The following is a 24,080-nucleotide window of genomic DNA, read 5'->3' on the forward strand; positions in this document are numbered from 1 at the left end:
TTTTTTGTTTTGTTGTTTGTGCTTTTGATGCCATATGTAAGAAACTATTATCTAAGTTAATAAATATTTACTATTTTTCTCTGAAGAGTTTTATAGTTAATTTTACTTTTTGGGTGTTTGATCCATTTTGAGTTAGTTTTTGTGTATGGTACAAGGTAGGGGTCCAACTTTTTTCTTTGGCATGTGGATATCCAGTTGCCCCAACATACTTTGTTGAAAAGACTATTCTTTCTATTTAATTTTCTTGGCATGAAAACTTGATTTCCAATCTGTTTGATTCTAGTAGTGACATCCTCTTAGTTCTTTTATTGTACTGTATTTTTTTTCTTTGTAATTTCAACTATCATTTACCTGACCCTGGGTACCTGACAGTCACCTCTGATTTAATTAAAGTTTAAACCTAACTCCTTAGGCCATTGAAGTTCCATTGATATCCACACCCTGCTATGACAGAACAGAGTAGATGTATTTACACATACTTTTATTTTCTCTAATTACTTAATAAAACAGCCATCCTAATTCAAAGAGAAAGCTAAGGACATGTTTTCCCATTTAGTCCTACATGGCACAGTTACTGGGAATGTAATGAACATCTGCCACACAATGTTCATTATATCAGAACATAATTTACTTAGTAAAGTTGAGGAAAATTTGTGGCAAAATTGAAGGGAAAATGTCAAAAAAAAAAAAAAAAAAAGCTTAAAAGTGGGCATATTGGAATTCCTAACACCATTCATTTAGAAGGCTCATTAGGAAACAAAAGTATCCTAAGATGACATTTCAGACTCTCCCAAATCTGGCACCTTTAGTCTCCATACATGGATTCCCAATGAAAAACCTTCATTGTAGTCAAGTCAGTCTCTTTGTTCCTACCAAATATATATGCTCCTCTATCACTCCAATGACCTTACACATTCATTAAACAATGACTACCAAGCATTCCCATTAGAAAGAGGTCTCCTTTTCATTTCTATAGAATTAACCCCTACTTTAAGATCTAGCTCAACAATGTTGATCACCCCAGCTCTTAGAAATTTAACTTCTCTCAAAGTCCATAGTTGCTGCTTGTCTATTTGGCATGACATATTAGCCATCTTGTTGCTACTGCTGGTTAGCTTTCATAAGTGCCTCTATAACCTAGTTCTCTGGCTCAGCACCTCACACATGTTATGTATTCAATGTATATTTTGTGGAGGGTAAAACCTGGTTCTTAGAGAAGTTGTCCTTAAATAACCCTCTTCCTTCTAAGTCTATCAGCAGTATAGTCATATGACCTGAAAGTTTTTAAATGATCTTGCTGACATCTGAATTCTACTACAGATTCTGTGACAAAGTCATGTGGCTGGAACCAGAGTTCCCTGCCAGGGGCTGGCACATTGCACTTCTCACACAATAGAAGGTGAGAAGATCTAAGAGCCTTAAAATCAAGCAGATGCGATTAGTGCAATCCTCAAGTTCAATCAAGTTCTGAACCAATAAAAACGTGTGATTTCTAGCAATCAGGAATGAGTGGTTTTTAAGAAATAAGGTAGTTGGGATACACTTGCAATTATGGATAAAGTGATAATATCTGGGAAAGGACACATGGTAATCTGTAGACTATATCATGCAATATTCTTCTCTGTATAAATGACTTGTTTCCTGTATGAATGTTTTCAACTTTGCCGATGAGTTAATGGGACACACATGTAAAAAACGGATTGCTCTATAGAAAACAGAAGTAACTTCTGGAACTTTCTTCAGTTATTATTTGTAAATAAGCAGAATTGAACCTCAACTCCATCTGAGGACTAATTAGGAATTACAAATAAATCAACTATTGTCATGGTTTTTAATAAGAACTGGTTATGGCTTCATATAGAACTACATCTAACATGTTAATCAGAAAAGCACTGCGTTTCCTCCAGTTTCTGTTCGCTAACTTTTAAAGCTGATTATTATTTTTACTATTTTCGTTGCTATATTAGCCCTTTAATTTGTTTCAGACTCATGTTCATTAAGCCAGAGGAAGCCTGCTTTATACAAGGAGACCCTGGGCCTTGGAAGAAATAAAAATGGCCAGTGATGACAGTCCAGAAAAAGCTGTGTTCATTTTTTACGTTTAGAAGACCATACTTCTAAATCATGACTATCACTGAAACAGAGATACATTCATTTATTGTTGAGTCTAGCTTTACCCTGAGATGTTCCATGAACACTGAGAATACATTTCCTTTGTTCTAATTCCAGTCTCTGAATCAGAGCCAACTAGAGTGGGCTCTTCATAAATATGCATTGAATGCCTGACTGAGTATTAATGTAGGGCAGGGCTCTGATTAGCAAGTGCTACCTGCAGGGAGCAGAAAAAATACCACAAATGGAGATAGGACGCTATTAGCAGATTTTATTTCATTTTTTCCTGAGGCTTGGAAATAATCATTTCTCTCTCAGGTCAAACTTCTCCAGCTCTCTCGCTTCAGGATGTGAAAAGATCTCAAATAAAAGGCCTCTATATGAGGATCTCTTTCGCTGGTTGCTGGAGGAAGAGCATGAAATGAGGGAAGAAGCAAATTGCTTCTAATTTATTGTTTCTGGTTTATTGCTTTCCTGCCAGTTCAGCAGTTCGCCAGAAACAGCACAAAACCTTACATCTTAACTTGAAGGTGAAGTACTTGTTTTGACAACCTGTTAACATATATCTCGGTATACAAAATAAAAGGTAATGAGGCTATGACAGTCTGAAGGACATCGGCAAATTAAAATTTAACGTATTTGTGGATTTTATACAAAGATTCCTCTCCCCTTTGCAGATAAAACGACTGCATCCAACTTTATGCAGATTTAACTAAAAGAAAAAAAAAGGCTTTTATGAACCATCTGGGCCAATACTTAGTTGGCTTAATTGCAATTTCAGTGCCTTGTCAGGCTACAGAGCCTGAACTAGGGAGATGCACCGGGCCCACTTACAGGCGGGCCCCAGATGCACCCAAGACCCACGGACCATGGGCACCCGGGGCCTCCCGACCTCGCAGCCTGTTGCTAGTGGGTGAGGCAGGAGGACAAGTGCGACTCAGGCCACGAGTCGGGCTGGGCGTGCAGAGAGGTTAGAATTACACCCAGATGGTGAATAGTCGTTCCTTTACCCTGCTCTGGCTAGAAGCTAAACCTTGTAGTCCCAGACCCTTTCGCTGTCGCCTGCCCGCGCAGACCCAACAGCACTTTCCGGACGACGGGCGGCTCCACTGCGATCAAAAGCCAGGGGTAACGGGAGGGGATTCGTGAGAATGCAGCAGCCGGAGCATTCTTTCCTGTCTGAGCAAGACGTGAGAGAGTCCGAGTGGGCTGGAGGAGGGACCGGGACAACTAACTCCGCCGGGCGGAGCGAAAACGCTGGAGGACTGGGGAGGTTAAGAGCTGATCCCCCCCTTTGAGTCGTGACACGGTCCGAAGCGGGGCGGGGCGGGGCGAAGGAGGCTCCCCCTTGCTCTCCCCGCCCCTCACCCGCCTTCCTCGCAGAGCGGCCGCGGGTGGGGGAGCGCGCGCCCCGCAGGCCCCACCCCCGGCGCCGGCGCCCGAGCTCCGCCCCTCGCCGAGTCCCCCTCCGCGGCTGCGGCGAGAGCTAGACCAGCTCTGCGGACGCCGCCACCTTCGCCGCCACAGCCGCCTTTCTCCTCTTGTCGGCGTGCGGGGGCCGCGCCCGGCGGCGGCTCTGCCCTAGGTGGGTGGCGCGGCCCGGGCTGCAGCTGAGCGCTCTGCGCGGCGCAGCCGGGTCTCCCGCGCGTACCACGAGGTGACAGGTGCAGAGTCCGGGCTGAAGACCCACCTGCAGCCGCCGCCGCCGCCGCCGCCGCCGCGATGCCCACCATGCGGAGGACCGTGTCGGAGATCCGCTCCCGCGCCGAGGGTGAGGGGCCGCTGAGGCTCGGGGCTAACCCAGGGTCGGGCAGCGAGTGTGCGTGTGAGTGTGTGTGTTCATCCTGGAAGAGACCGCATCCCACCTCTTCCCCGTCGGCAGTCCGACTGTCGCGCCCAGCTCCTAGTGGACCCTTCCCCCCGCGTTGCCCCCAGTGCACTCGTAGACCCTTTCCAGGCTCCAGTACCTTCGAATGGGTGTTCTCGGCGGGAGCCCCTAGGCGTGCTTAGCACCGCAGTGTGACCATTAGGTCCCAGTCACTGAGCGCACTCGCCCTGCCCACCTCCCTCCCCACCAGCTCGATTTCCACTCAGCTTCTCCATCCTAGTGAGCAGATCCCCAGCCCGCCGCCTCTGCCTCCAGCGCCCACCGTTTTGCAACCCCCTCTCTGAGCTCCCAGCGAAGCGAGTTTGCTTTTCCCGGGCTGCAGAATCCTTTGATCCGTAGTCCCTTGCCTCTCGGAGCGCGGGGAGCCTGCGTCGGGGTCGGGTGCCGAGTGGGTCCCCTGCATTACAGCTTCTGTAATTCTGCCTCCCGCAGCGGAGTCCCACCGGCTCGCGTCTGAGGTTTCGTTTTTGTTTCCCTTTTGCTCGAAACCCTCACTTCCACCAGCTGAGCTGACTTTTTAGCCAGGTGGAAGCTGTTTTCTTTGCTCCACCTGGGGCCAGCTCTTGAATGGCCACAGTTGTCAACACTGAGCAACAGATGCTCCGGGGTAGAAGCAAGTAAGCTTTCCCAGGGCCCAGACTCTTCATCGTATCAGGAGCCCTCAACATCCTGCCTGCCATGTGGCAGGCACTCTGTAAATATTATTTGATTTTGCTCGCGTCAAAGCCAAGACCGTAAATATCCCAAGGTTTGTTTGTCTTCTCCCATAAACCTGTACTTGAATCCTGCAGAGGGTGGAATAACATGTTTTTCAGAAATCTATCTTGCCATTATCACTGATTCCCGCTCTTCCTCCCCACCTCCATCTTTTAATGTAAGACGGTGGTAAAGTGGTTTTAGAAAAAAAAAAGATATATAAGTTAGGAGAATTGGATTTCAGGGGTGGAGACAGGTCATTTTTTCTCCTTAGGGTGTCCCTGTAAAAATAGGGTCCCTGAAATTTTCTGATTGCAGTATTTCAGAAATATTAAATGAAACTGCTGTGGGGAGAAGGCCATACAAGAGTCAAAACTGGCCTGTGTACTACATAGGAATTCGGTACACACTGTCTTTTGTAATACACCAAAAAATACTTATATAGGGCATTATAGTTTTACATACACAGTTGAATACATTATAATATTTTTTAAATGCACACTAAAAATTCATTTTTTTTTTACACTTCTGGGTGAAATTAGTCATAGAGGTATGAAAATATAACGGTAATAGTTGGTGGTGTTCTTTTAAATAACAGCAATTGATGGGTCCTATATTGTGGGAAATAGGGGAAAGAGAAAAAATCTGAGAGCACTGCAAAACCTGTGGCATGTGAGGGGATTACAGGGCTGCAGTACTGTTCTTGACTGATTTGTGTATTTTTCAAAGTACTTTTACAATGATTACCTTATGGAACCTTACAACACTCCTGGAGGTTGGTGAAGGTGGAGTGCCATCTGATAGTTGAGGAAACTGTGACCCATTATGGTTTAGTAATTTGCCCAAGGTCAAGTAACTAGTTCAGTGACACATTTGGATTAAGAACTCTAGGAAAACAAGGACTGCTGCTTGTTTAATCTTTGTATTCCGTGTGCGGCCAGCACAGTGTCAGGGCCATAGTGGTGCTTGGTGAATAACTCTTTCCCCTGATATTGGTCGATTCCAGTTATTATAGCTTCAGCATTGTGCTTGGGATGGTGGTGAAGACAAATGATGATTCTGTGGGGCTGGCGTTGTGGCTCATTGCCTGCTCTGCCCACACTTTTCTTTCCTAAGAAATATAGTCCTACCTTTCCTAAGGAATATTCTCCTTTGAGAGAAGCCCTGCTGCCTAGAGGGCCTTGTTCTGAACTGCAGCCTTTTTTGGCCTCAGCTGATTGGGCTATGGTTGGCTCCTGACCCAGGGGCAACCAATTCTTATGTGACTCAGACACTTGTAACCTTGTGGTTTGGCTCAAAAAGAGTCTCTGTGTTAATCATATCTCTCTTGGAAACATTAAAGTTAGAGATTTGGAGTCAAAGTAGAAGGGAACAGAGGTGAATAGGCTGGTAGGGGAGAGAATGGATGGCCATAATAGGTCATGGGAATGCTGCTGATAGAAGAAAGCAGAAACTGGGTGAGTAGAGAGATAGCAAAGAGAACGGAATGGATGGGCAGACACAGATCCTGAGAGAGGGTGGCCAGACCTTGAAGCCTGCCCTCCCCGAATTTTATAGCTCTAGTTCCCAAGTAGCATTAAAATAAGCTCTTTTCCCCCGCCCCCTTGAAATGACTTGAATGGGTTTCTGTTCCCTGCATCCAGATTGGCCAGATGTATGACTGTCATGCCTGTAAGTTGTTTACAACCAAACTGGGGAGAAAGGACTTAAGAGGGAATAAATAGTCTAAGAGGGGATGTTGTTAATGGAACATTGTGCATGCCGTGGGGGACGCAGGACCTGTGGAAGACTAGGAATTTAGTACATACTTCTTCCTGAACATGAGGCCTGCCGAGTGAACATTTCATTGAGGTGTGATTTGAGCTGAGCCCTCACACAGTGCTTCTCAAACTCGAAGGTTCATAGGAATCACCTGAGGATCTTGTTAAATGCAGAGTCTGATTCAGGAAGTCTGGAGTTGGGCCAGAGTTACTACATTTCTGAGAAGCTCACAGGTAATGCTGAAGGATGCTGGCCTGCAGATCACAGTCTGAGCAGCAGGATCCTAAAGGATACTGACATCTATTTCTATAGTTAGGAGAGTGTTGAAGACAGTCATGACATGAACAAATGGGGAAAGTGAACACGGCTTATTTCAGAGTTCTTAAGGAAATTGGCTGAGAGCATAGGGAAACTTGGAAGGAGTAGGCTATAAGTTTGGATAGGTAGACTACTGCCAGATTACAGAGCATTTTAAATGCCAAGGTGAGTCATTTGGACACAGGACCAAATATTTGAACAGGATCATAGAGTTTATTGAATCTAATTTCTTATTTAAGTGTAACTCCAATATATAATATCTAACAGGGCCAACTGGGGGCCACATCATTATAAGGGAGGGACATCCTGAAAATAGTAACTTAGTAAGTCTGGAAGTGTGTTGGCTGGTTTGGAGGAAAGGGTATTGTAGATAGACTGTTGCAAAACAGTCTTAAAATGACAAAAGTCAGAATTAGTATTGGAGTGGAACAGTGAGAATGGGAAGGGAAGAATCAGATTTCTGACTGAATCATTAGCTAATTCAGCAGATGTCTACTGAAGTTCAACTACTGTTACAGGCAGGCACTTGGGATACATCAGTTAATAGAAGAGGAAAAGTGTGGCCCTGGAGGTGCTTACTTTCTAGTGAGGCAGGAGACAAAACACATACAAAATACGCTAATTATAAAGTTTGTTGTGTGGTAAATGCTATGGGGAAAATGAAGAGAAAGCAAAATGTTTAAGGTGGGTGGATGGATTGCAATTTTAAGCAGGTTAGTTAGGCTAGTCCTCATTGAAAAGTTGGCATGAAGGAAATAAGAAAGTTGGCCTGGTAGGGATCTGGGGGAAGGGTATTCCAGCCAGAGCAAATGCCCCAAGGCAGGAGAGAATCTGGAATTAGGAGCAGTGAGAGGAAGAATAGTAGGAAATGAGGTCACAAAGGTCATTATATTAGTCTGGTCTTAGGCTGCTAATAAAAACATACCCAAGACTGGGTAATTTATAAAGAAAAAGAGGTTTAATGGACTCAGAGTTTCACATGGCTGGGGAGGCCTCACAATCATGGCAGAAGGTGAAGGAGGAGCAAAGGCAAGAGAGCGTGTGCAGGGGAACTGCCTTTTATAAAACCATCAGATCTCATGAGACTTACTATCAGGAGAACAACACAGGAAAGACCTGCCCCCATAATTCAATTACCTCCCACCAGGTCTTTTCCACAACACTTGGTGATTATGGGAACTATAATTTAAGATGAGATTTGGGTGGGGACACAGACAAATTATATCAATCATATTATAGGATTTTGCTATTTAGTGAATATTTAGTAAACATAGGGCAGGAGAGAGAAGGACTTTTTTTTAAAAGGCAATTCTGAAGCAATAATTTAGAATTCTAATGTTAATAAGTTACCATGGATCTTATTGGGAATAGCATATTGATATTTCATTAGTAATAACATATTGGTAATATGTTCATAAATTACCAAGGATCTTATTGGGCTGGCTTGTGAAGATTTAGTTGAGTAAATCTGTGGTGGGCCTGGGGATTCACATTCTTAATGAGCCTCCCAAGATACCCTGGTGCTGGTGAAACACATTTTGAAGAAATTTCCATTACAGTCTTGAACTTGATTGGTTGAGAAAATCTATTAAACAATAAGGAAATTGGGAAGAAGGATTAGTAAAATAAGAGATTATACTAATTCAAATTTTGAGGTAACTGGGACATACAAATGGATGTGTTTCAAAGGTAGTTGGAAATTTTGAGATGAGATGTGGGAAACCTCAAACTTGGGAATCTTGAGAGACGATAGTTGAAACCCTGATGGAAAAATTCGCCAGAAGGCAAGAGTAGGTAAAGCAGAAGACTAAGAATTTTAGGTCTCTTTATTTAGCTGCCCCAGATAAATCAAATGGGTGTTTGAACTTAGCATTTGTAATCTGGAAACAGACTGAAATAATGGTAGCTTACACAAAATAGTTTTTCTCACTCCTGTAAAACTAGTATGGAGGTAGACGGTCAGGGTTGGCCGTGCTTGCTACACAAAGTCATAAGGGATGTTGACTCCTTGTGCCTTTTTGCTTCACCGTCCTGAGAGTTTGACTTCCATAAAGTCACACCATGGTTGCTGGGGTGCCAGCCATCATATACAATAGTTTTAGCCAGGAGAAAATGGAAGGTGAAAGACAAACAGGTTTTCCAGAAAGTGCCACACAAAAGCTAATGCTTATTTTGCATTGGTTTACATTTGCAGGGCAAGCTGGGAAATAGAAATTTCCAGGTGGACACATTACCCAGTGCTGTGTTACAAAAGGAAAAAGGTGTATGGTTATTGGGCAGTGTGTTAGTCCATTTGCACACTGCCAGTAAAGACATGCCCAAGACTGGGCAATTTACAAAAGAAAGAGGTTTAATGGATTTACAGTTTCACATGTCTGGGAGACCTCACAATCATGGCGGAAGGCAAGGTGGAGCAAGTCATATCTTACATGGATGGCAGCAGGCAAAGAGAGAGCTTGTGTAGGGAAATTCTCATTTTTAAAACCATCAGATCTCATGAGACTTATTCACTATCTCAAGAACAGCAGGGGAAAGACCAACCCCCATGATTCAATTACCTCTCACCAGGTTCCTCCCATGACACATGAGAATTGTGGGAGTTACAATTCAACATGAGATTGGGTGGGGACACAGCCAAACCATATTCCACCAACTGGCCTGTGCCAAATCTCATGTCCTCACATTTCAAGACCAATCATCCTTCCCAACAGTCCCCCAAAGTCTTAACTCATTTCAGCATTAACTCAAAAGTTCACAGTCCAAAATCTCATCTGAGACAAGGCAAGTCCCTTCTGCCTGTGAGCCTGTAAAATCACACTCAGGTTAGTTAATTCCTAGATACAATGAGGGTACAGGCATTGGGTAAATACAGCCATTCCAAATGGGAGAAATTGGCAAAAAGGAAGGGGCTACAGGCACCATGCAAGTCCAAAATCCAGCAGGGCCGTCAAATCTTAAGGGTCCAAAATGATCTCCTTTGACTCCATGTCTCACATCCAGGTCACGCCAGTGCAAGAGAGGGGTTCCCATGGTCTCAGGCAGCTCCGCCTCTGTGGCTTTGCAAGGTATGGTCCCCCTCCTGGCTGCTTTCACAGACTGGCATTGAGTGTGACTTTTCCAGATGCACAGTGCAAGTTGGTGGTGGATCTACCATTCTGAGATCTAGAGGATGGTGGCCCTCTTCTCACAGCTCTACTAGGCAGTGCCACAGCAGGGACTCTGTGTGGGGGCTCTGACCCCACATTTCCTTTCCATACTGCCTTAGCAGAGGTTCTCCATGAGGGCCCTGCCCCTGCAGCAAACTGCTGTCCAGGCATCCAGGCGTTTCCATGCCTCTTCTGAAATCTAGGCAGAGGTTCCTAAACCTCAGTTCTTGACTTCTGTGCACCTGCAGGCTCCACACCACGTGGAAGCAGCCAAGGCTTGGGGCTCCCACTCTTTGAAGCAACAGCCTGAGGTGTACCTTGGCCCCTTTTAGTCACAGCTAGAGTGGCTGGGACAAGGGGCACCAAGTCCCTAGACTGCGCATAGCAGAGGGGCCCTGGGCCCAGCCCATGAAACCATATTTTCCTCTTAAACTTCTAGGCCTGTGATGGAAGGAGCTGCCACGAAGTCTCTGATAGGCCCTGGAGACATTTTCCCCATTGTCTTGGTGATTAACATTCAGCTTCTCTTACTTATGCACATTTCTACAGCGGGCTTGAATTTCTCCTCACAGAATGGAATTTTCTTTTATATCGCATTGTTAGGCTGCAAATCTTCCAAAATTTTATACTCTGCTTCCCTTTTAAAACTGAATGCCTTCAACAGCACCTAAGTCACCTCTTGAATGTTTTGCTGCTTAGAAATTTCTTCTACCAGATACTCTAAATTATCCCTCTCAAGTTCAAAGTTCCACAAATCTCTTGGGTGGGGAGAAAATGTTGCCAGTCTCTGCTAAAACGTAACAAGAGTCACCTTTGCTGCAGTTTGCAACAAATTCCTCATCTCCATCTGAGACTACCTCAGCTTGGATTTCATTGTCTGTATCATTATCAGCATTTTGGTTAAAGCCATTCAACAAGTCTCTAGGGAGTTCCACACTTAAAGGCGTACCCGAGACTGGGCAGTTTACAAAAAAAGAGGTTTAATGGACTTACATGGCTGGGGACGTCTCACAATCATGGCAGAAGGCAAGGAGGAGTAAGTCAGATCTTACATGGATGGCAGCAGGCAGAGAGAGCTTGGGCAGGGGAACTTCCATTTATAAAACTATCAGATCTTGTGAGACTTATTCACTATCACGAGAACAACATGGGAAAGACCTGTCCCCATGATTCAGTTTCCTCCTACTGGGTTCCTCCATGACATGTGAGATTTGTGGGTTTTGCAATTCAAGATGAGATTTGGGTGGGGACACAGCCAAACTATATCAGGCAGGCAACAGAATCAGTCACAGTGAAGTTCTCAGATGACCAAAGGCTCTTGCTTGGATAAAATAGAAACTGCTCTGGAGCTCCTACTTTACATATAATAAGGATTAAATTGTTCAAAACTAAAGAAATGCACACGCAGAGAAACTTCACATACCTATCCAGTGGTTTGCGTTTTCTTCTGTTGAATACTATAATGCTAAAATATAACGACATTTATTTTATTATGTAAAATATGTGCTAAGCGATGTGTCCAGAAGTTGTTTTAGGAATTGTTTTTCTAAATGGCATCTCTAAAATGTTTTAACTATGTAGAATACTATGTTTTATTTACATAAAAGGTAACAAAAGGAATAAAAAGCAATTTTTATAAATTTTATAAATAAAAAATTTTAGGAGGCTATTCTAGGTAAAAGATGACTAAGGTTTTTGTTGCTTTAAAAACCAGTTATTATGCATCAATATTTGAAAGTCTCAAAATAGGTGTCATTTTACTTAGTGTAATTTTGGAGATATAAGTGTATTAGATCGAATTATTTTAGGTTTTGTATCTTCAGTGCAGAATTCATGGTTGTTTTTTTTTTTTTTTCCTGTCATTTCCAAAACAGAATTGAAGCATGTACCTATGTTACAGCTATGGGAACGTTTCTGTAGGTCAGAGGATGCTTTTGAAGTTAATGAAATGTTTGCTGTGTGAATCTCTATTCACGTGGTTTCATTAGAGTGTCAGTGACGTGAAGGCCACCACTTTCCCCTTCGTTCTTTACCTCTTAGTGAAAGGAGCCCAAACCTTCCAATGGTTGTATTCTCTGGGTAGTAAACTCCCTAAGGGCAGGGGTTTTTGTCTGGTTTGTCCACTGATATGTTGCTCTCCATGAGGACATTGCCTGGTACGTAGTAGGAGCACAAGCATTGGTTAAATGAATGAATCTATGCCCTAAAGATGAAAATGCTTTATAATCCAATTTGTAAAATACTCTGAACTAAATCCAGATGCACTTGGTACCCTCCTACTGAAACCTTAGCACCACTAAAGGAGCGTTTTTGTGAGATTTGTTCACTGCTGTACCCTCTACACCTAGTTTTTCTGCCACATAGCCACTACTCTATATTTGCTGAATGAATGGATGACTCTGAGCTTTGTTTTTAATGGAAGAGCTTAACTTTGAGTCTTGATAGCGGTACTACCTGATCACTGGGAAAAACTCATGCTTCAAAAAGTCTTGCAGGAGAGAATAAAATTCATCTCAAACTATGCCATCCAAATCACACTGTGATTATAAAATTTTGTATACTTCATATAAATTTATATATTTACAATGTTAGAATTTTAGTATACGTCCTTTCTGTTTTCCAGAAAATATATATTTGTTAGGAAGAATGAGGTAATCTGCATTATTTTTAGTAATTTTATGGTTATCTGTGCCAATATAGATTTGTGTATATTTTGTCTGTCGCTAGTTTTATCCTTTATACCTGGAATAGTGCTTGACACTTGGTAGCAGCTCAGTAAATCTTTGTTGAATGAACAGATCAATTTTATTAATTTTATGACAGCTTAACATTTTTATGTTAGTACAGAATAACTTACTAAAGAACCCTATGGGTGGGCATTTAGGTCATTTCAGTTTTTTTAAACTCTTGAACAAGCATCTTTGTATCTTTTTGTACACCTTTCTGATGGTTTTTTCAAAGTCCCTAGACATGGAATTTCTGGGTAAAAAAATATATATCTTTTTATGACTTTTGATACATATTTGAAAATTGCTAGAAAGATTATACTGGTTTACACTCCCACTGAAAGTGAATGAGAGTGCCTGTTTATCCCTTTTGCAGCATTGCATAGCATTTTTCTTCATCCTTATGAACATAGAATGTAAAAAGTAAGTCTTTAAGTTTACATTGCTTTATTAGGTTGAACATATTTTGGTAAATGTAGTGATTTGTTTCTGAATTGTTTATAAAGTTTTGTATTGAAGTTTAAGAACTTATATGTTAAAGATACTACCTTTTTCCTTATTCATAGTTTGTCTTAACTTTGTAGTGCTTTAGCAGTATGTAAGTTAATTTTTATGAAGTATAATCTTTGTTTTTTTAATTTCTGCTTTAATGTCATTTTTCATTTCAAGATAATTTTTCAATTATGTTTTTCTTTTAGTACTTTTGGGCTTCATTTTAACAGTTATATTAGTAATTCCTGTGGTATTTACTTTGTGGTGAAATGTGAGTCCTGGATCTAATTTTTTCCTCAAATTATTTACCTGTCATAATAACCATGTATTTAATAATCCTTTCTTCCCACACTGATTTGAGGTGCTTCCTTATGTATATATTTGAGTTGTTTTCTGGAGTCAGTCTCTCTTTCCCTTCCCTTTCACCTCCCTTTATTTTGGTCCCTCTTAGCTCCTGGTATCAAATTCCTTTATTGCAACATAATAAAAAATATTATCTTAGCTGTCCCATTTTCTTTGCTCTTTTCTCTAGGTTTTTCTGGTTTTTTGTTTGTTTGTTTTTGTTTTTCCCCCCATAGGTGTATTTTTCTATTTGAGTTTGAGTATGTCATTGAATCAAGTTAAAAAATGTTGGGATACTTATTGGAATTGCTTTGTTTATAAATTTATATTAAGAGAATTGGCATGTTTCTTATATTGAGTCATGTATGCTTAGTTTCCCTCTTCAATTATTGCTACTTTGATATTGTTTTTCAGTTCTTTTTGTCTCTGTAGGTTTTAAAATTATATTGTATACCTTAAAGCAAAGTATTTTAAAATGAAGTTTAAAATTAATAAGATTTGACCAGGTATATGTTGGTTTTACTACTTTTTGAGAAAGAATGGTTCATTGTTATCTGCTGATGTGTTGTGGACTCTGCTTCCAACTTACTACTTTTATGGTTTCATATAGTGGCTCTGACATGATAGCTGAGATAATACTCTTTTCTCCTTTTTGCTAGGAATAAGGTGAAATTTAGACCAGCTAGATTTAACTACTAGTTCCATGGAATCTACTTACCCTATCAAATTGGCATTTATATCTCAGATCAGCACTAAAAGAAATAAAACATGATCCACAATCAAGCAGCTACATTTAAAATGTAAAAAGAAATGTTAAATGAATTTTAATACTATATATTTAATGTTAAATAATACAAGTAATAGTGTATTTAACATATAAATACTAATATGTATTATAAATATGAATTTTCTTGGGCTCAATATATCCAAAATATTATTTCAACATTTTATTGTTATAAAAATTTACAAGTGATAATTTACATTTTTTGTGCTACGTTTTCTAAATCTGGTGGGCATTTTATAGTGCATCTCAATTTGGACTATTTCATGTGCTCTGTAGCTACATGTGACTAGTGGCCACTGTATTGAACAGCATAGTTGTAAATTATACCTCTAGCGTATGCTTACTTGTTAGGATTTACTAGAATTTTTCAGAATATAAAATTTTGTAATGGAAACCCATAGCTCAAAGTAAGCTTATTAGAAATACATACGTAGATCTCGAGATTTAAGTCTTCAGCTCCCTTCCTAACAACAGAAGGCAGTCACGTGTGTATAAAACCTCACACATTATATTGGTGCTTAGATAATACTGCCTTTGACTTGACCCTTGTGGCAATTTAGAGATTTTATGTAAGTACATTGTGGCATCTTTTGTAGCCTGTTTTGTTTCCATTTTTTTAATCTCTTATAAAATATATATGATAAAACACCCTGTCATGTCTTCCTATTCATTTTTATTTAAATGTTAGCATGAGATGTGAAGTAGGTAAAGCTCTAAGTAGTATTCTTTTATGTACAGTGTCACCATCACTTGTTCTAAAGGGACAACTATATAGAACTTGGCTTCATGGATTAATTAGACCTCTAATTGACTTGGCAAAGAGAGGTGTCTGTTTTTAAATTGAGCCTCTGTTCATTGTTTTGTGTGAACTCTCTTTGAAGGAGATGACTGATCTTGATCCATCTGGGGCTGTGCTTAATAATATCAGATTAGTTGAGTGACAGCTCAGAATGTCACTAAGAAGGCCAAAGTCAGCCTGGGTTCTGGACCAGAATGCCACTTTAGTGGGCCAGACCTGTTGAGAGTACAAGATTGACCTTTGTGAATGAAACAAGCAAACAGTGGTATGCATGCAGGGGTGAGTCAAAGAGATACTTTGTTCTGATGCCAGCCTAGACCAGTTCAACTTCTGTAATTGACCTAGGTCCCTGTGGATAATTCTGGTCCTGAAATAAAGCTAACGTTGTATAAAACAAATCTTCCAGCTTCTGCAGACCATCTTTTTCCCTTGTCCCTTCCTCAACCCCACATAGATTTAGTCCCAAAAATCTTTACCATCGACATTTAAAGAGCTCTGATTTAGCACTCTAAAGATGAGGCATGCACACCCTGTCACCACTTCCCTGACCCTGAGTGCCTGTTGAGCAGCTTATAGAGCTCCAGGATGGGGGCCCTGCCTTGCTCTTGGCAGGAGGAGATGCTGGTTCCCAACTGTAGCTTGGACTCCAGTGCTCAGCATTTGTGATCAGTTTTGATGCCAGACCAGGCCTGCCAAGGTTTCTGAGTATCATTTGTTTGCAGTTTACCCACAATTGCTTTTGGCCAACTCACCTGAACCCACATTGTTGCCCCATGCAGGAGATCTTCGGTTCTGAGTGTAGTTGTTGCCCATTTCCATTTTTCCTGGATCTCTTGCTCTGCCACTGTATTGTCATCCCAGTGGCTGTGACTAGTTGGCTCTTTCCAGTTCCCTTCTAGTCTGTCTCACTCTACCTTTTTTTTTTTCCCCTAACCTAGGCCATGTTCTGTCTCTGACCAAAGAAATGAAATGGGTTTAAGTTTTACCCAATCCTGGTGGCTGCTCTATATGTTAAGTTGGGTTGTCTACCATCCATGCTAGCATGGCTGTGATAAATATTCTCAGTGGACTTAAGTCAACTTTCCTAACTTGATTTTCATTGTTGTGGGTAAATGTTAGAGAAATGACATGAGGAAGAATACCTCTGCTGTCTTTAATGAAAAGTGTGTCCAATGTGGATAGGGCAGTGGGAGACTTGTGAAATGTGGGTTGTTTTTATAGCCACATTGTGTGATGCTCACCCCTGGCTTCATAATTAGGGAGCTTCTAAACAATATAGATTCCTAAACCCATCCCAGAATGGTGGAATCAGTTGGTCTGGTCTATAGGGATAGGAACCAAGCATTAATATTTTATCTCCTAGGTAATTCTAATGTGCAGTGGTATTGAAAACACTGGTGTAGAACCTTGAATTTACTTGCTGGCAGAGAGGATGGAAATAAATTGTATACAACCATATAGGTTGTGAGCCAAGAAACCAAGAGCATTAGGTAGCTGGGTGATAAACAATTTACCAAAAGTATTTACCAAAAAAAACCCCAATATTTTTGGTAAATTGTATGTCATCCAATTAGCTAATAGGACTGATTATACTCCTAATTTCCCCTCTCAGAAATGATCAAGGTCATACATTAATACTATTTATTAGGTTTTGAAGACTTTCCTTAAAATTCTGAATTGAACACTCAATTCAGTACAACTAAGTGAAGAGTACAACACATTTAGTTTATTTTTAGCTGGTGTTATATCTACTCTGGGAGCTTGTTCAATATAAGCTTTTCTGCAGTGTCATTACTAGTTTTTTGCTAACCTGCTTGCTTTTAGAATGTGGTAGTAATTAGTTGCTTTATTCAGCCTATATTTGTAGCCCAAATATTTAGTCATTTGGAGCTGAAAAAATAGCATAATGACTTGGTAAAAGTCTGAAATTTCTGTGGCAACTTTTTTTTTTTTTTAAGGAGTATGTTTTCGTTAGTCTAGATTTACTGATTTATCCCATTATGACATGAGATAATCTTTTATAGGTTAATATACAAAATGTGAAAACTCCCAATTTACCTGCCTTCCCTAATTGCTGAGATGAGGCCAATTTTTGAGACTCTTTAATTGGCCAGTGTGTTTCTCCGTGGCCACTCTGATGGGCGCTGGGTTCTGGCTTTAGGATGCTGCCGGTGGCCCCTGCTGGGTGGGAGGATTATCACGTGAAGCTCTGGGGATTAGAAAAACACCGTAGTACTGTAGATCAAGTGCATTGTGTCCAGTATTTGTGATTGCTGTTTATTTTATAGTTCTCTTCTATCCTTATTTGTCTCTGCATCTAGACTTTTATTAGGTGATAATGTGATTTGTACTTTACAGATGGAAATTCTTTTCAAAAGCCAGAATTTGATCTTGTAGAGGAGGGAAAGTTCTGAATTTGTTGGCTCAATTTAACCCCAGATGGCGACTGATTTCTATCTTTTTGTTTAAAGTTCAGTAAAAGAATCATTACATGAGTTGGCCTTTTGTTGACTTCCAAGTGAATACAATTAGCAAAAGAAAAAAAAAAAACTCTTAATTTCCCCAGGTACCAAATTGAATTCCCCCTTGAACTTATTAAGTGAATTTCCCTGTGGAATTTATCCTTTTGGTTGGTGAACCACTCTCCTATATATTTTCATTTTAACTAAGCCTAATACAAAGGCCTTCAGTCTGAACTTAGATTTCTTTAGGGAAGGTCAGACATTTTTCCATATGTTCAGCTAAAATTGGCCTTCTAAATAATTCATTGAAGCAAATAAATTGTTTTTGGTCTGCTCAGTACCAGATGACTTGACATGGTAGCCACCTAACAAGTAGGGCATATTTTTTTTTGTGGCATGACTACACTGGAAGCTATCTTTAACATCCTAAGCTAATGCCCTATAAATAATTGACTGGCAAGAAAGTGAAACGAGGCACTAGGACTTCCTATAGGCCTGGTGTGGTATGTGTGTTCTGGCCCTTCAAAGCTGTGTGGCCTTGAGCATGTCACTTAACCTCTATTAGACTCCTGTTTCTCTTTGATAAAGTGGTCATACCTACCAACGAGTCATCTGCCTGTTGTATAGTGAGGAGGCCACGCCTGGCTACACATTGGAATCTCCCAAGGAGTTTTCAACATGCTGACCCCTGGTCCTACCCCAGGGATTCTGATTTCATCTTGGGGGTAAGGGTTGAAACAGGGAGAAATGATAGTGGCTTCAACTACTAAGCATCAGTGGACATGAGGGGGAGGGGTCAAGATTCAGAATATAGCTAGAAGATAGATCCAACAGATTTGTTGATGGATAGGATATGGAATTTTAAGAAAAAGGAGTCAAAAATGACTAAAGTTTTGGGCCCCGAGCCCAAAACAATGGTGCCATTTACCGAAATAGAAAACACTGGGATGAAGGAATGAAAACCAGCTTGCATCTTAGAAAGGAGTGAGAAAAGTCCCATGTGCCAAAAATACATATGTTTGTAGACATTTATTTTATTCTCTTAGAGTATTGCATTCATCCTAAAATCTGGATTTCAGAATTTCCGTCTTCTGTTTCCCCCATCTTCTTTTCTCTGAATATTCTTTAGAGTTTCAGTAAATGTACCTGTTAGTGTAATACATGTTCCCCATCGCTATGAATTTTAGGTATCTGAGAATTGTATGGATTTATTCTGTTTGGGATCGATAATTACATTGCCAGGATTTTTTGCTGCCCAATCAGAGTTGATGAGAGCAGTCTTTCATGTCATCACTGTGTTCTTTTGGCTCTTGAGGTGCTCCAAACTGCAGGGACATTTTCCAGACTGGATATATTAAATGAAAACACTTACTATAAAGTAGGTGCTAAGCAAATGTTTCTTGAATCTGCATCTGGTGAGTGACTGGGATAAGATCAAGCTGTTCAGATTTTGGAAACTGAGCTTTTAAAAATGCTGGAGTGGTTTTGAAGTCTCGTGGAGTTTTCTTATATTCATCTGTATGCCCATCATACCTTGCATGGCAGTTGTCAGACGGTATACCAGCAGGTCTAGAGAGCTAATTTCATGATTCTAATTAGTAGTAGTAGCATCTCGAGGTACAAATGTTGCATTAAGAGGTACTTTCTGCATGGGGTGATTTTTTTATGGCTTTAGAAGGTTCTTGAAGCATTTGTTTCATCCACCCTCGCATCGTTTTTGTTCTACCTGTGGATTGAGTAGGGCGTGCGGCAATCTCACACATGTGTAGGTGTCATTGCTTTAATGTCAGTGAGCATTGTGCTGGGTCTTTTAAGTCTTTGCAGCCCACCAGCTGTCATTCACACATCCTTGCTTAATCTGTTTAGTGGAGGTTTCTGTCGTCGTCTTTAGCTACATCCTGGCAAACTGAAGGATGCTGACCATTCCTTACTTTGTTTTGTGAAAATGACTGTTGGCTCATTGAGCCAGTCTCATCTGACCAGTCTTGGTGGGTTCTTCAGTACTGCCCACAGTGCTTGTGGTAGATGAGCCATCCCAGAGCCACACCCATTCTCAGAGTCTGAGTTAGGGCATGCTGGAGTTCTTGGATGCTCTTTTGTGGGTTTCCTCTTTTTCTAGCTTTGTTTAATGAGCTTGTTGGTATTTTGCAAACCTGGTTGTGGCACCATGTTATCAGCAGGCAGATGAGAGTGTCACACTTTCCTTACCCTGGGTAGTGTCTGATTCTGTAGGATAAAACACTTGTTCTTGTTTGTGGACAGTGTATGTTGCTGTGTATGCTGTACTGATGTCCCTAACAAAGTTGTAATGGGCAGGAAGACTTTAGTTTCTTCACTGGATGATTTTGATGATTGAGATTTTGTTTAAAAATAAAAAGGTGAGTTGTTTTTCCTCTCTTGCAAAGTCACAATGGAGGTAAGAAGCAGGTGCCAGTGAAACTCCACTGACTCATTCTGAGATTAATGTAGCAGCATAATGATGTTATTTGGGTGTTTCTGTGTCTTGTAATAAAACAAGGACTAGTCTGTTGGAACCAATCATATATCTACATGTTTGTATGTTATAAAATGCGTAAATAGCTCTAAAAATGAAAGTTGTAATGATTCAGATAACTTTCATCATTGTTTATTCATTTTTTCCCCAGTACTTTTTAAGGCCTAGCTCATTCAGAGCTGTAATTCAGTTCTATCTTCCTATGAACACACTGCTACTGAAGTCAATGGGGTTAACTATCCTACAAGCATTTATAGTAACTAATTTAATAATACTCTTTTCCATGTACAAAATGATGAAAACTTGCACCCTGCACTGTATCAGTGGTTCTCTCGATAAGCTTATAGTTGTCTTTAAAATAAATAAATAAATAAAAGGATAGAATCCTTGGATTCTAGAGTTGGAAAGGAACTTAGAAGTCATTTAATGCAACACAGTAGCTGATACAGCTTGAATACCTCACAGTGAAGGGAACACACCCCCTTTTATGACAGCCTGTTCCATTCTGAGACACCTCAAATTCTTAGCAAGTTTTTTCTTGATAAGAAAGCAATAAAAGCAGTAAAAACATTTATACTATACACACCTCGCTGGGTCAGGTGTCTCCCATATTGTATTTACACAGTTGATAATTTAGGCCTTTAGTATAGAACCTTCAACTTATTCAGCCTGTCAAAATCTTCTTGAATTCTGATTTTTTTTTTCATGTCATCTGTACTTCGATTAATCATGTTATGTGTCCTTATCCTGTCATTGGAATCCAGGCAGTCTGGACCCAGAGCCCTTACTAAGTTAGGCATTTACTCTAAGGGATCCTCTTATATCACAGCTGAGGTTCATTGAACTGGATCTTTGGGATCTCTCACTCTGCCAAGCATTGCCTTTTTTTTTTTTTTTTTTTTTTTTGGTCTCTGTATGTCTGCTCCTTCACTTCCTAACTTTGGTGTGCAAGTGACTTCAGAATGCCATGATGCTCCCTCCAGCCCAGCTGTCCATGATATTACTTGCTTGGTGCTGAGTTGGCTGACCACAAATCTGCATTCTCTAAAAGGGATCTGGCTGGCCTGGCTGGTCAGGTGTTCCATGTTGACCCTGACCCCTAGGGCTCAGGTACTAGGCCAGGAAATGGAAGGAGAGACAGAGTCCAAGAGTGACCCAAGGGAGGCTCTTTCAGAAGGGCTTATAGGCAGGGATGACCAAAGAATAGCTTTAGTACGTGAGACCCCTCCATGTATGTTTGTCAACTATGTAGTTGTGAATCCATATTGTTTCATAATCGTGGAATCATGTGTCTTCATTTATAACAATAGGGCCTACCCAAAAGCCTTGTTGAAATCCAGATGTTAAGGGTTCTATTTTTGAAAAGGAAGAGAAGGGATTTGGTCCCCACCAGTCACCACCTCCCTTTTAAGCAGTCTGTTAATCAGCTGCACTTAATGTTTGACTAGCATTGGCCTCAAACTCATTGGCCAATAACATTATTCAGATTTATCCAGGGTAAAGGACCTTTTTTAGAGGGAACATTTCGGTCTTTGAGAATATATCCTTTGTATGAGAAACACTGCTTTCAAAATAATTAAACTCAGTTCCATGTTTAACTGAATTCTCAGAAATGTTCTTTTAACTTCTGAATTTTCAGATCTTTCCCAAAAATCCTTTAGAAGCAGTGGATCCCATTTTGTAAATATGTGAACTTTGAAAGCACATCTGTAGACTCCCATTTTAAAAAACAGTGGTTTATGATCTTCACGATCTATCTTCCTTTTAGAACACTGGGAGAGTGCAGGTGGCCCTTCTTATCCCTGAGTTTCATATCCATGGGTTCAGCCAATCATGGATCAAAGTATTCAGAAAAAAAACAAATTCCACAGAGTTTCAAAAAACAAAACTTGAATTTGCCACACACCAAGTACTATGTTGAATCCATGCAAATGATGTGTGGGCATTGTGTTAGGTATTATAAGTAATCGAGAGATGATTTTAAAAATACAAGAGAATGTGTGTAGGTTATTTGAAATACGACACCACTTTATGTAAGGTAATTGAGCATCTGCAGATTTTGTGAGGGGTCTTGGAACCAATCCCCCATGCATACTGAACGATAACTAAATTGTCTTCATCTTTTAGTTCCTCTCATTCACCATAGTTCATCTCTGATTAGTAACAGTTCACTTAACTATTTTGAAGGTTCTCACAGTTCTGTAGGTTAGAAAGTAATTTATATATATATAGATAGATAGATATACATCTACATATATATGTATTTGCTATAAGCTAGGAATTCATTTAGAGCAGTTAGGTGTTGATTTTTCTTTTTTTTCCTCTTAAGATAATCCCCTACCTTGTCTTTTGGTTTAGTTCTTCCAACTAATGTTCATTCTGACCTTTCCAGTCTTAAGATGATTATCCTTGATAGACAATTGAAGCAAAGTAGAAGTTGGAGCTGAGAAGTTCTGCCTTTTATTTTGTTTTTGTTTTTGTTTTTGAGACAGAGTCTCACTCTGTTGCCCGGGCTGGAGTGCAGTGGCCGAATCTCAGCTCTCTGCAAGCTCCGCCTCCCGGGTTTACGCCATTCTCCTGCCTCAGCCTCCCGAGTAGCTGGGACTACAGGCGCCCACCACCTCACCCGGCTAGTTTTTTGTATTTTTTAGTAGAAACGGGGTTTCACCGTGTTAGCCAGGATGGTCTTGATCCTCTGACCTCGTGATCCGCCTGTCTCGGCCTCCCAAAGTGCTGGGATTACAGGGTTGAGCCACCGTGCCCGGCCTTATTATCTGTTAACAACATTGCGCCTAGGCAGCAGGCTTATCTCATCAATTATTTGTGTTCCAAATGAAAGGGGGAAAAATTGAGTGGTCTCTAACATTTTTTACAACACCTTTCCTCCAGTCTCAGATGTCTGTGCATCTGTTAATATTCACTGTTGAACATGTGAACCTATTTTCAACCTTTCCTGTGATCTTTTTTTAATCTTGTGCTTTTTCAAGTACTTCCTGTGAAGCAACAGTGGTCTCTAAATACAACTCCTTCACCGCTCCCTGACCACCTCCCCCACTTATCAGGGCCTTCCACAATTACTCAGCTTGTGGCTTTGGACAACTGTTGGGGCTTCTGCACTTTGTGGGTCTTGATAATAAATTGCAGTGTGTCCTCCTGAAATCCGGAATACATATCTGACATGGCCTGGTATTCCCCTCTTTGACAGTCAAAAACTCTTTGATACAGTTATTTTTTTAAGAGTATCATTACTACTTTACCACTTTTGCTTGGATTAGAATCCAGTCCGTAGTATCAGTCTGCCTTGTTTCCTGTGGATTTTTAGAGATGAACTTAATGCCACTGCAAGTCAGTTGTGCTTTAAGCTGATTGAGACTGCTAGGAGATGCTTGGTAGATGTCTGGTGGTTGCAACCCCTCATTTCTGGTGCAGTCTGCTTCTGTGTCAATTTGTAAACATCTATGTTGGCAAATATACTATTTAATTCTTCTATCAGATGAAGTTATTTATGGGTTATTCCTAAGGAGATGTCATTAAATTCTTTCTGTTTTTCATTGTTCTGGTTCCTTTTCCAGTTAACCATGAAATGGCATCAGTAAATGTTTTATTATTTCCAAGCAATTCAGCATGCCGAAGATGATGATTATTTTAGGTTAATATCCAAGGCTGGCTGCCAACAAGATTGAGTGCTTAGTATGTGTGAGGCCCAACTCTAGGCATCCTATAGATTTGCGTGTAATACTGGTTAAGGATATCCTTTCTTCTGAATGTCAGGAATACTCTTCAGAACCCACCACTTAGAATTTGTAGTGCTACTTCAGGGGCTTGTCACAATTTAGAGTGAGTTCAAGAAATGTTAAGCCATTACTTTTTTCCTTTTTTAGACAATAACTGCTGTGGTGTGTTTTACACTTGTTTATTTTTAAATCAATTCCCTCAAAGGCACTTAAACATGTCATTTACCATGTCCACTAATGACAGGTCCTGATGAGAAAATGTATTAGTGGTTGTTAGGATAGAGACAAGACTATAAAGTTCTGGGAATTTTTGAATGCCTTATATT

The 24,080-nt window shown here is 40.6% G+C and overlaps 1 protein-coding gene across 4 annotated transcripts in view; it reads left to right on the plus strand.

Annotated features, from left to right (window-relative positions):
* Positions 1–3,579: 3,579 nt before the first annotated feature.
* ATP8A1 (ATPase phospholipid transporting 8A1) overlaps positions 3,580–24,080 on the plus strand; it is a 266,338-nt gene continuing 245,837 nt past the window's right edge. For all 4 annotated transcript variants that reach the window (XM_008017516.3, XM_008017518.3, XM_008017515.3 and 1 more), the window contains exon 1: positions 3,580–3,883. In XM_008017516.3, the coding sequence (XP_008015707.1) occupies positions 3,835–3,883 (49 nt within the window). In that variant the 5' untranslated portion in view covers positions 3,580–3,834. The remainder of the gene's footprint in view (positions 3,884–24,080) is intronic.

The sequence above is a fragment of the Chlorocebus sabaeus genome, chromosome 27 (assembly GCF_047675955.1).
Source record: "Chlorocebus sabaeus isolate Y175 chromosome 27, mChlSab1.0.hap1, whole genome shotgun sequence".
NCBI classification, from domain to species: Eukaryota; Metazoa; Chordata; class Mammalia; order Primates; family Cercopithecidae; genus Chlorocebus; species Chlorocebus sabaeus.